This window comes from Hyperolius riggenbachi, chromosome 2 (assembly GCF_040937935.1).
Source record: "Hyperolius riggenbachi isolate aHypRig1 chromosome 2, aHypRig1.pri, whole genome shotgun sequence".
In the NCBI taxonomy this organism is placed as follows: Eukaryota; Metazoa; Chordata; class Amphibia; order Anura; family Hyperoliidae; genus Hyperolius; species Hyperolius riggenbachi.
This window is the reverse complement of record NC_090647.1, coordinates 541,864,390-541,877,534: the sequence shown is the minus strand read 5'-3', so window position 1 is coordinate 541,877,534 and position 13,145 is coordinate 541,864,390. Positions and strand designations below refer to the sequence as shown.

At 45.1% G+C, this 13,145-nt stretch overlaps 1 protein-coding gene across 2 annotated transcripts in view; it reads right to left on the bottom strand.

The window, feature by feature from the left end:
• Nucleotides 1-1,602: 1,602 nt before the first annotated feature.
• LOC137547305 (transient receptor potential cation channel subfamily V member 3-like) overlaps nt 1,603-13,145 on the bottom strand; it is a 106,151-nt gene continuing 94,608 nt past the window's right edge. For both annotated transcript variants that reach the window (XM_068270751.1, XM_068270752.1), the window contains exons 17-18: nt 9,150-9,229; nt 1,603-2,274 (exon numbers count right to left, since the gene is read on the bottom strand). In XM_068270751.1, coding sequence (XP_068126852.1) covers nt 2,168-2,274; nt 9,150-9,229 — 187 coding nt within the window. In that variant the 3' untranslated portion in view covers nt 1,603-2,167. The remainder of the gene's footprint in view (nt 2,275-9,149; nt 9,230-13,145) is intronic.

The window sequence follows — 13,145 nt, the reverse complement described above, 5'->3', positions numbered from 1 at the left end:
TATCTTCCTTCTCCTAAGAATTACTTTGAGGTTCCTGCACACTGCAAATACGATTTGCAATTCCGATTTTGATTCCGATTTGCAATTCCGATTTTGATTCCGATTTGCAATTCCGATTTTCCCTGAATGCTATCAACAGAAAAACGCAGAAAAAAAACCACAGCATGCAGTAATGATTAAAAATCTGAATCGCATGTAAAAAACGAGTAAAAATCGGAATCTGAATCGAAATCGCATGCAGTGTGCAGGGAGCCTTGAAGATATTCCCCATTTTTATTTTATGTTTAAAGCAGTTTAAAACCCTGACATTATATTCAATAAAAACATGTTTTCCTACTTTTTATATGCCCTACGGTTATCATATTTGCATTTGTGCATAAGTATTATTATTCATTTAGAAGTTATAGGTTTCCAAAAGTACAGTTTTTTGCTTTGTGAGCTGACTTTGCATTTTATTAATAACTGGTTTTATTCATTGCTGTATTGCAGGCAGACATGTTTTCATTGTCTCATTCTCTCCAGCAGCTTCTCTGCAGTCAGAGACTGTGTCACATTCCTCACTTGATACACCAGATAACATTATCTAAAGTTTGGATGCGTCTGCATTTCACTGCACTTAACTTTCAAGCTCTGTGTGTAACCCTTCGAATGCTGGTCTAGTTAAAAAAAAATTGCTGATTGCATATAATATGCTGTAAGTAATGTTTTAGAGCAAAGATGAAATGCAGGGTTATATTCCACTTTAAATCTACTTTTAAGTTTTAACTGTTTTATTGTTTTTGCTCAATGACACATTCAGTGAAGTATGAGTTAAAATCTAAGAACTATTGACCCTTTTTTAACTCTTTCCTGCTCTCAGAAGCCATTTTCTGCTAGGATAGTTGGAATTTCTCATCAGTGAGGGTCACACTGTAGTCACTTCCTGTCTGAGTCAGGACTGAGTCAGCCACTTACATACTTGATATTGAACTCTTTCAGGCAGAGAAAGAAAAAAAGGAACACACCATAGTTATTTGTGTGCTAGGCACTGTACATACCCATGTCCATCTCATTGTGTATCCTTTAAGGCATTTTGTATTGACCTGAGGAAGCGGGCCATGACCTGTGAAACACGTTGCCAGATTTTATTTATTTATTTTATTTTTTAATAAACATTTTTCCAGTTGAACTGGTGTGTAAATCTTCTGGAGGGGTAAGCGATTACCTCTCTTTTTTATTTGCTTTTTTATATATGTTAAAACATTAAAATGGAACACACATTGGGCGTCTCCATCCTACCCATTACCATTCAGACCTCCTTTGGAGGTAACAGCTTTACAGTTTTTCTGGAAAGTCTATCGTACTACAGGAGAGCGACCATCCAGTATCCAGCAGGACCGGGAATACTGATCAGGGGTGGTTAATTGCCTGCAGTTCTATATTGTGGTATTGCAGGGACTGCAACCCACCTTTGTGAGTATATATCTATATACTTTCATCCTCCCTATACCTGATGATCCTGCACCATTGGGCTCTGGTCTCTCCCTACTTCTAGCCTAGGTATTCTTGGTCCCTACAAGAATTACCAAAGAACACCCCCCCCCCCCCCCCCATGATGAGAGTTACACTGTTTGCATACGCACTTTGGGTAAAAGCAGGGCCGGGCCGAGGCATAGGCTGGAGAGGCTCCAGCCTCAGGGCGCAGTGTAGGAGGGGGCGCACAATTCATTCAGCTGTCATTCCTAATTGTGTATGAAGCAGAAAGAAATAAGAAAAGGGGATACATAGCAGTGACTGCAAGCCAGATAACTAGATATTAAGGTGTTGGGGAGGTTGTGGGCCCTGTGGCCCTCTTAGTCTAATAGCAATCAGTGTGTGACAGCTGGGGTGGAAGGGATGGTGGGGCGCACTTTGGTGTCTCAGCCTTGGGTGCTGGAGGACCTTGTCCCAGCTCTGGGTAAAAGCCGTTAAACTTTACCAGCCTTGTAACCACACAGTAAAGTTTACCATTTAGCACATGTAGCCCACAGTATCCTGCAATCTAAACCCTTATTCTTACACTTTCATAAAAGTGAAACAAGACTTTCCTCTCTGCTCTAAACGATTAGCCACAGCATGACAACCTTTATGGGCAAAAACATTCCTTCATTTGATTTATAGAAATCCTAAAAAAAAAAAAAAATGAAGATTACAATCTGGTTTCCATGTGCAGGGGGGAAACTTGAATCGTAATTTGAGGATTCGGTTTGTGGTGGTCCAGTCCATCGATGTGGCTCAAATCAGAGTAACTCATGGCTATTAAAAGAAGAAAAGATGATTATCCTATGCTCAATATATCATTAGCATTGTCATTTTGTAGTGATTAATAAATATTAATTAATTAATTAACTAACCTCTTGAGGACTGCAGTGTTAACCCCCCCCCCCCCCCCCCTAGTGGCCAGGCCATTTTATGTAAAATGGGCCACTGCAGCTTTAAGGCCAAGCTGCAGGGCCACACAACACAGCACACAAGTGATTCCCCCCCCCTTTTCCCCCCACCAACAGAGCTCTCTGATCGCCCCCCAGTTGTTTTTGGTTTTTTTTGTAAATATTTATTGTATTTATTTTTATTAAATAAATCTATTTTTTTCCCCATCCCGCCCACCCCCCGCCAGCCAATCACGGCGATCGGCAGTCATAGACTTCTGCCTATGACAGCCGATCGCTCTCTTGTCCCCCAGGGGGACAGCCGTGTGACACAGCTGTCCCCAGTACAGCGCTGCTGCTGATCGCTGTGCTGTACATGTAAATAGACAGCGGTTTAGCCGTCTAACAGTCTCCCAAGCAGCGATCGGAGACTGAAAGCGGGGCAGAGCTCCGCCCCCCGGAGCAGGAGATGCGCCACACAACCTGCGCGCGATTTCCTGCAAACTGCTGCCCCAGGACTTTACGCCGATCGGCGTTAGGCGGTGCTGGGGCAGCCGCCGTGGCCATGCCCATTGGCGTAAAGTGGTCGGCAAGCAGTTAATACATAAATATCTCTCTTTTTAACCTCTTCCCCACTGCTGGTACTCATATCTACACCCCCTGAAAACTTCACAACCAGGGGTGTAGATATGCATACCTGTGTATTTACCTTGCCGCTCGCGATCGCCGCGCTGCTGCCGTTCATTTCCGTTGCTATCTCGCCGGTCTGTGAATGGGAATAGCTGTTCCCCAAACCGATCACAGTGCCTGTGATGAATGAAAGCAGGCGTCAGCTAGACGCCGGCATTTATTCAAAAAGTGAAAGGAAAGAGCAGATACACAACACTTCCTGTGTACTGTTTACAATAAGTGTGGCACCATCTTGAGGCCAAGAAGTAAAAATGCACCCACATACACTAATAAAAATGTTTTTATTTTTATATACAATAGTTTTTAAAAGTAAGCCAAGATGTGAGACCCATGGAAGCTGCCATAATTTTTTTTTCCTTTTAAACAATACCAGTTGCCCGGCAACCTGCTGATAATTCTGCTCAGCAGGGTCTTAATCACACACCTGATACAAGCATGCAGCTAATCTTGTCAGATTTGTCATAGACATCTGAACTGCATACTTATTCAGTGTCTATGACTTAAAGTATTAGCAGAGGATCAGCAGGGCAGCCAGGCAATGTGCATTGGTAAGAGGAAATAAACATGAAAGCCTCCATATCCCCCTCACCTTGCATTTCCTTTAAACTGTTTTTATTATTTTTTTAGTATTTATATAGTGCCAACATCTTCTGCAGCGCTGTACAGAGTATATTGGCCTCAATTCACTAAGATCATGCTGGAGATAATAAGGCAGAGAAAACTTACCTCCACACTTTGAGAGAGTTATCTTATCTCTTCATTCCTTAAGTTACCTCCTCTGTAGTCAAGTTACCTCCTCTGTAGTTATTTTCACACGCAGTTAATTAACAGTCTGTCTTTAACTCTGGAGTTGTTTTGAGGATTGGAGAGTTAACTTAAAGCGGATCCGAGATGAAAAACTAACTATAACAAGTAACTTATCTATATAGCTTATCTAAAGTTTAGATAGTTTACACAGCAAATCTAGCTGCAAACAGTTTTAATAGAACATGATTATTTATTCCTGTGATACAATGACAGCAGCCATGTTGTTTGTAAACATTACACAGAGGCAGGCTTATCTGTCTCTTGAGCCATCAGCCTAATCCCCTCTCCTCTGAAATCTCTGGCTAGTAACACCTCCCCCTCCTCCTGCCCAGACTGAGCTCCCATGAGCCCTTGCTACTGTCTGAAAGTGCCTTGGCTCTCTGAAAACCTGTGGGCGTGGCTTCTTTAGTTTATAGGGAATTAGAGTATTAAAACAAAAACAAAAAAGTATTTGGCTTGAGGAATGCCCTATAAACAATAGGAAAGGAACACAATTATGCAATGTGTAAAAGTTCACCTCGGATCCACTTTAAAGACAGAAGAGTTAACTTTAGGTTTCCTGAGGTAAAATGTTTCCTGAATACTACATGCCTTATCACCATGGTAACAACTCTAGAAATGTTATTAAAGACAGGAGATAAGCTTAGTGAATTGAGGCCAATTGTCTTGTCACTTAACTTCCCCACAGAGGGATTCACAATCTTTTTTTAATATATTTTATTCTGGCCTCTGTTTCAATACTACTTCATCATTTTGCTCCCCATCTGCATATATTGTACATTCTATACTGACTTAGATACAAAAACGTTTAACAAACATTTTTGATGTAAAACATGTGCCATGAAAATTGGCACACAATTGTAAGGCTGCAGCCACAGGGACACGCTCGAGAGGCCACCCTGCAGTGTTAGGGAGTCTTGCCTTGAATTCCTTATTGGATGGGTACTTGACTCGGCCGGGATTTGAACCCTGGTCTCCCATGTCAAAGGCAGCACCCTTAGCCAGTACACTATCCAGCCACTGCCATTACGCATCAAAATACGCATGTACAGATGCGTAATGACGTAACTAAGTGCCCTCCCCACATTCCAATTAGCTAAGGGGAGGAGTTCAACACTATATAAACAGCAGTTCAGTACTACTTGGCCACTGAGGCGCCAGGTGCTATCTGGACATACTGCTGGTAAGTGAATCTGTTTTGATGCTTGTTCATTATGTGTCTTCTAGAAATTACTCTGCATGTCTTTCTTAAATACCCAATGTACTATTGCCAGCCCTGAACTCCTTTGCACTATTTCATATAGGCTAACCGCTCCCAATACACATATGTATGGGTAAAAAATATATATATATGAATTATGATACTGTTTACTGTATGTTATGAAAGTATCTCGCCACATGCTTGAGATTAACGTTTGATTATGTTTATGATTATGTTTATGAATATTAATGCTATGATGTAATACTTAAAATTACCACTATCTTTCTTCCCCCTAAAACAAACCCCCCCCCCCACCCTTCTTTCCCCCCCCTCCCATTTCCCATCTCCAATTCTTTCCCCATTTCCCCCCCCCCCCCCCCCGGCCCTCCGTCCTCTTCCCGCCCCCCCTCCACCCCCAAAATACAATAATTAGCCACCTCTTCCCGTTAATTTAAATCACACCAGTGAATTCCATCATACAAATATTTATGTTTATTGATATGCAGTCTGTTCAGGATTTGTACAAATGTGTTGCCTCTTACCCCCAGTTGTGTGCTCCTTCCTGTAATTGCCTGATGAAGCGGGTTTGACCTGCGAAACGCGTTGCGACCTTATTTGGAGTATACCAATAAATGTCCCTTTTGTGAATACACAGTTGTTGTGTCTGCTTGTGGGAGGTGAGTCCACCACTGCCTCCTAAGCAATAATTTTAAAACTTTTAAATATTGTTTTTATCCTTTTGGCGCCTCTGTTCTCTACCATAATACTGATTGTATCCACCTTTGGTGGAGGGGGATACCCCTTCTTGTTTTTCAAGCCTACAGAGAGCGACTTCTTATTCCTGAGTGAGGACAGGCTAATCTCCTCACCTGCCTATACAGTGGTTGCCTGGAGGTAACCCTGGTTTGTGAGTATACAATTCATACTCTTTCTAATTATCCAATTACCTTGACATACTACACCATATCGGGCTCTCGGTTCTTCTCTTCTTCATACTTTCACAATATGGCTCATATGCGATTAACTTTTTTTCTCCTGAGTTTTCTCCTACATAATATTTTCACAACTAGCTAATAAAATGATTTTTGTAACCACCAGCAAGCAAGAAGATTCTCGGAATAATTTTGATACTTTTTTTTGTTACTTTTTTTGTTACTTTTTCAGTTGATAAAACATTACTTTAGGCTACTTGCACACCAAGACGTTGCGTTAGGTGCTACGTTAAGGTCGCATAACGTGCACCTAACGCAAGGCCTGGTGCTCTCTGATGTGGACGTCAGAGTGAGCCGCGTTGTGCAGCTCACTCTGACGTCCGTGTTGCGTACTCTTGGACGCATGCGGCATCACATGGTCCCGCCGGCCAATCGCCGCACAGAGCGGCCGCACCAGGAAGTAAACACTGCACGTCACAACGTGCAGTGAATATTAATTAGCCATGTGCCTGGCCGCTCTCCGCTCCTCCCCAACCTGACTGAGCATGTGCAAACAGTCTAACGCGGTTTAAGCCGCTGTAACACCGTAGCATGCTGCACTTTGCGGAGAACGTGCAGCGTTACATGTAACGCAACGTGGGCAGTGTGAACAGCCACTTGTGTTACATTGCTGTGCGTTGGGGGAACGTTACAGGCTGCACTAACGTGCGCCTGTAACGTCCCTGTGTGTAAGCAGCCTTAAAGAGAAGATGGAAATTAATTTCCTAGGAGAGAATTTAGGAGAAGAAGTGAATTGCATATGGGCATATATCCGTTGCACATCCGGAAAACAAAAGGATTGCATGTTTTCAAAGCCATGCAACACATACAGTGTAGCACGCAGTCCATAGACTTGAAGTGGGCATACGTCAGGTGACTAGGCGGCTGATCGACCATCCGAATATTAACTTTGGAATCGGATGAAAAATCGGTGCCACCTAGTGCATGTCGGCCGACTTTCTTGATCGAGCACGCGGCAGTAAATGCAAGCGATATCGTGATCAGCAACAAACGCGACTAAACCCCTGACACTGTTCCCTTAATGTATTAATGTGTGTGCATGTGTGCATTTATACATTACATGTCCTGTGTCGCGGTGCCCAGCCATCTGTGTGTGACGCCATGGAAGAGTGGCAGATTCAGAAGACAGACCGGCACCACATATTTAAAGAGGAACTGTCGCCAAAATCTTAACATTTTTAATTCATACAAATAAGAAGTACATTTCTTCCTGAGTAAAATGAGCCGTAAATGACTTCTCTCCTATGACGCTGTCACTTACAGTAGGTAGTAGAAATCTGACATTACCGACAGGTTTTGGGCTAGTCCATCTCTTCATGAGGGATTCTCAGCATGGCCTGTATTCTTTATAAAGACATTCTCTGAAAATGATTAATACAAAGATGCTGGCCAGCCTCCCTGCTCGCTGCACACTATTTTGGCAGCTGGATAGAGCAACTGCCATTCCCTATGGCCCCATCCTCACTTGAAAGCGCAAAATGCCGGCGCTTGCCGCTGGTGTTTTGCATGAGTGATTTTTCAGAGGAAAAATCACTGAACAATGCAGTGATTTTTCCTTGATCGCGTTTAGCACTTCTATAGCACTGAAACGCGATCGATGGGAAATCGCCTGAAAATGGTGCAGGCGACGCATTTGCGTTTCGCGATTTGCGGCGATTAGTGCAAATCGCCCAAGTAAGAATGGGCCATTGGGTTTAATTACACTAGTGCTTTCAAAAGAGCTAGCGTTTGTTTTGCCAAAATCGCCGGCAAAACGCTCAAGTGTGAATTAGGCCTAAGTGCTTTTAAAAATAAAGAAAACCCTGAGAACCCCCTTATGAGAAGATGGGCTAGTCCAAAACCTGTCAGTAATGTCAGATTCCTACTACCTACTGTAAGTGACAGCAACATAGGAGAAAAGTAATGTTATGGCTCATTTTACTTTGGGAGAAATGTACTTCTTATTTCTATGTGTTTTAAATTTTAAGATTTTCGCGACAGTTCCTTTTTAACCACTTGAGGACCTAGCCTTTACCCCCCCTTAAGGACCAGCGCTGTTTTTGCTGATTTGTGCTGGGTGGGCTCTACAGCCCCCAGCACAGATCAAATGACAGGCAGAGCGACCAGATCGCCCCCCTTTTTTCCCCACTAGGGGGATGATGTGCTGGGGGGGTCTGATCGCTCCTGCATGCTGTGGGTGGTGGGGGGGGGGCACCTTAAAGCCCCCTCCACCGCACAATTCCCCCTCTCCCTCTCCTCCCTCCCTGCCCCGAGAGATCGGAGGCTGCACAGGAACGGATCTGTCCTGTGCAGCCTCTAACAGGCTCCCCGCTGTCATGTGACAGCGATCCCCGGCCGCTGATTGGCCGGGGATCGCTGATCTACTACAACTCTGCTACTGTAGCAGCGTTGTAAAAATGTAAACAAAGCGGATTATTTCCGCTTGTGTTTACATTTAGCCTGCGAGCCGCGATCGGTGGCCCGCAGGCTATTCACGGAGCCCCCCGCCGTGAATTGACAGGAAGCAGCTGCTCGCGCGAGCGGCTGCTTCCTGATTAATTAGCCTGCAGCCGGCGACGCAGAACTGCGTCGCTGGTCCTGCAGCTGCCACTTTGCCGAAGCGCGGTATGAGTGCGCGGCCGGCAAGTGGTTAAACATTAGGGGAACAGTAGCGAGGCGGCGGATGTGACGGGCTTGGCCGATTCCAGAGAGATTTAATGCCGAGATTGATCAGGAATCAGCCTGCAAGTGTATGGACAAATCTCTCTCTGATCAGATTCGATCAGAGAGAGATTTGTCTCTTGGTCGAATCTGCCCATCATATCTAGCATGGAGTGAGCAAAGGCATACAGGGGCGGGCTGGCTGGCATCTGCCTATATACTCACACATCTGTGGCTCACAGCCGGGGCCGGTTATATTTGCGCCATCCTGTATGACTGAATCATGTTTTGTTGCGCTGGATGTACATTAGTGTGAAAGGAGCCAAACAGATGCCTGAAGCAACAAATCAGCTCTCAGCTAGTAAATGAAAGAAGGAATCTGATTGGTTGTTCTGAAAAGACTTTTGCTCTGGATTTGATGAACATACTTACTATTTAACTTTGGAAGCTCGGGCTCTTCATTGATGCAAGTAACCTGATTGTGCCACTCGGTCCATTTCACTTCATTTATTCTGCAAGTGATGAAAGTTACAGTGATGTTTAATCAACTCAATGCTACTTATTCAGAAATAGTGGCGGGGGAAATGTAGGAATCCATGGGGTTGGTTCACAAAACTTCTCATACATTCTCTATCCATAAAGGGATACTGTAGGGGGGTCGGGGGAAAATAAGTTGAACTTACCCGGGGCTTCTAATCGTCCCCCACAGACATTCTGTGCCCGCGCAGCCGCTCACCGATGCTCCGGCCCCGCCTCCTGTTCACTTCTGGAATTTCAGACTTTAAAGTCTGAAAACCACTGTGCCTGCGTTGCCGTGTCCTCGATCCCGCTGATGTCACCAGGAGCGTACTGTGCAGGCCCAGTATGGTCTGTGCCTGCACAGTATGCTCCTGGTGACATCAGCGGTAGCGAGGACACGGCAACGCAGGCGCAGTGGTTTTCAGACTTTAAAGTCTGAAATTCCAGAAGTGAACCGGAGGCGGGGCCCGGAGCATCGGTGAGCGGCTGCGCGGGCACAGAATGTCTGTGGGGGACGATTAGAAGCCCCGGGTAAGTTCAACTTATTTTCCCCCGACCCCCCCCCCCCCCTACAGTATCCCTTTAAAAGAAACCTGAAGTGTGAGACCTATGGAAGCTGCCATATTTATTTCCTTTTAAACAATACCAGTTGCCTGGCAGATGTGCTGATCTTTCTGGTCAGTACTGTCTGAATCACACACCAGGAACAAGCATGCAGCTATCTTGCCAGATTTGTCATAGACATCTGATCTGCATGCTTGTTCAGAGTCTATGGCTTAAAGGACAACTGAAGAGAGAGGTATATGGAGGTCGCCATGTTTATTTCCTTTTAAGCAATACCAGTTGCCTGGCAGCCCTGCTGATTCTCTGCCTCTAATCCTTTCAGCCACAGACCCTGAACAAGCATGCAGCAGATCAGGTGTTTCTGACATTATTGTCAGATCTGACAGATTAGCTGCATGCTTGTTTCTGGTGTTATTCAGACACTTCTACAGCCAAACAGACCAGCAGGGCTGCCAGGCAACTGGTATTGTTTAAAAGGATATAAACATGGCAGACTTCATAATCTTCTCACTTCAGTTGTCCTTTAAAGTATTATTATCAGCAGAGGATCAGCAGGACATAAAAGGAATGTGCATTATTTAAATGAAAATAAACATGTCAGCCTCCATATCCCTCTCACCTCGGGTTCCCTTTAAAGTAAACCTGTGTTAAAAGGAAGAAAATCAGATATTTATCTGGGGAGAGGGAAGCCTCTATCCTAAAGAAGCTTCCCCTGTCCTTGTACGACAAGCCGTGCCTATGCTGGAACCAGTGATGTTCTATTTTAATATTATTAAAACAGTAGGGACTGTCCATGGTCATGTCTAGGAGAACTCATGGAGAAGCATGTGATCAGTTTGGTCAGGTGATAGATATGTAAGTCTCTGATTTGCTAGTCATGATCATGTGCTAAAGCAGGATGTGAACCCAGCAAATCAGAACTTTCCACATCTATCAGCTGATCAAACAGATCACATGCTTCTCCATGAGCTCACCTACCCATGGCCATCACTACTGGGACCTTGGAGGAGTGGCCTCCCTGCGCACTAGGACCGTCCCACTTGGGCTCTGGTAGAAATAGCCAAGCCTGACCAGGTTTGTGCTACTGCACAGGGTACAGACGACTCGTGCCTGGGCGGTACCACAGACCTAATCCAGGCTTTTTTCAAAGAAAGCTGAGTGGGGCGGTGCTAGTGCTCTTTTGGGGTCAAACAGAGGGTCTCAACGCAGGAACAGGGCTAAGGAGGATAACGAGGAAATACTCTTTAGGAGCCTCCTTTGGGGCATTTTTTCTGCTACAGGTACATTTTAACTTATTCTTTACCTTATTAATCACTTCCCAACCGCCCACAGGTAGTGTTGGGCGAACATCTAGATGTTCGGGTTCGGGCCGAACAGGCCGAACATGGCCGCGATGTTCGGGTGTTCGACCCGAACTCCGAACATAATGGAAGTCAATGGGGACCCGAACTTTTTTGCTTTGTAAAGCCTCCTTACATGCTACATACCCCAAATTTACAGGGTATGTGCACCTTGGGAGTGGGTACAAGAGGAAAAAAAAATTAGCAAAAAGAGCTTATAGTTTTTGAGAAAATCGATTTTAAAGTTTCAAAGGGAAAACTGTCTTTTAAATGCGGGAAATGTCTGTTTTCTTTGCACAGGTAACATGCTTTTTGTCGGCATGCAGTCATAAATGTAATACATATAAGAGGTTCCAGGAAAAGGGACCGGTAACGCTAACCCAGCAGCAGCACACGTGATGGAACAGGAGGAGGGTGGCGCAGGAGGAGAAGGCCACGCTTTGAGACACAACAACCCAGGCCTTGCATGAGGACAAGAAGCGTGCGGATAACAATTTGCATTTTGTCGCCATGCAGTCATAAATGTAATACAGATGAGAGGTTCAATAAACAGGGACCGGAAACGCTAACCCATCACAGATGTTCATTGTTCATGTTACTTGGTTGGGGTCCGGGAGTGTTGCGTAGTCGTTTCCAATCCAGGATTGATTCATTTTAATTTGAGTCAGACGGTCTGCATTTTCTGTGGAGAGGCGGATACGCCGCCGATCTGTGACGATGCCTCCGGCAGCACTGAAACAGCGTTCCGACATAACGCTGGCTGCCGGGCAAGCCAGCACCTCTATTGCGTACATTGCCAGTTTGTGCCAGGTGTCTAGCTTCGATACCCAATAGTTGAAGGGTGCAGATGGATTGTTCAACACAGCTACGCCATCTGACATGTAGTCCTTGACCATCTTCTCCAGGCAATCGGTGTTGGAGGTGGATCTGCACGCTTGCTGTTCTGTGTGCTGCTGCATGGGTGTCAGAAAATTTTCCCACTCCAAGGACACTGCCGATACCATTCCCTTTTGGGCACTAGCTGCGGCTTGTGTTGTTTGCTGTCGTCCTGGGTTTGCGGAAGTCAGTCTGTTGGCGTACAACTGGCTAGAGGAGGGGGAGGATGTCAATCTCCTCTCTAAAGTCGCCACAAGGGCCTGCTGGTATTCTTCCATTTTGACCTGTCTGGCTCTTTCTTCAAGCAGTTTTGGAACATTGTGTTTGTACCGTGGATCCAGAAGGGTATAAACCCAGTAATTGGTGTTGTCCAGAATGCGCACAATGCGTGGGTCGCGTTCAATGCAGTCCTAGGCCGAAGAGGTCATAGCCTAGGGTCACAAAACCTGTTTATTTGGGCTATTTCAATGGTGGCGAGTCTGACGTACATAAATCGCAGCAATGGCCGTTAGCAACGTCTGAATCTCACGAAATGTCTCATGCAGGTAGAAGACATATTGTTAGACTTGGGCTCCAAAGATGGGTTCCCTACATCTCTGCAAACCAGAGTTACAGGGCTCCAAATATGGTAAAATCACCCATAGGCTTTCATTGGGCCTCCTATTTACAGTTCCAAAATCTCACATCTTTTCAAAGGGCAATTACTCAGCAGTGGCAAATTTTCTAGCATTGTAGGGACCCTTAGGGGGAACATGACTGGTGAGTTTCGGGCCCTTAGGCCGAAGAGGTCATAGCCTAGGGTCACAAAAACCTGTTTATTTGGGCTATTTCAATGGTAGTGATGGTGACGTACATAAATCGCAGCAATGGCCGTTAGCAACGTCTGAATCTCACGAAATGTCTCATGCAGGTAGAAGACATATTGTTAGACTTGGATTCCAAAGATGGGGTCCCTACATCTCTGCAAACCAGAGTTACAGGGGTCCAAAATTGGTAAAATCCCCCATAGGATTTCATTGCCTCCCTATTTCACTTTCCAAAATCTCACATCTTTTCAAAGGGCAATGGCTCAGCAGTACCAAATTTTCTAGCATTGTAGGGACCCTTAGGGGGAACATGACTGGTGGGT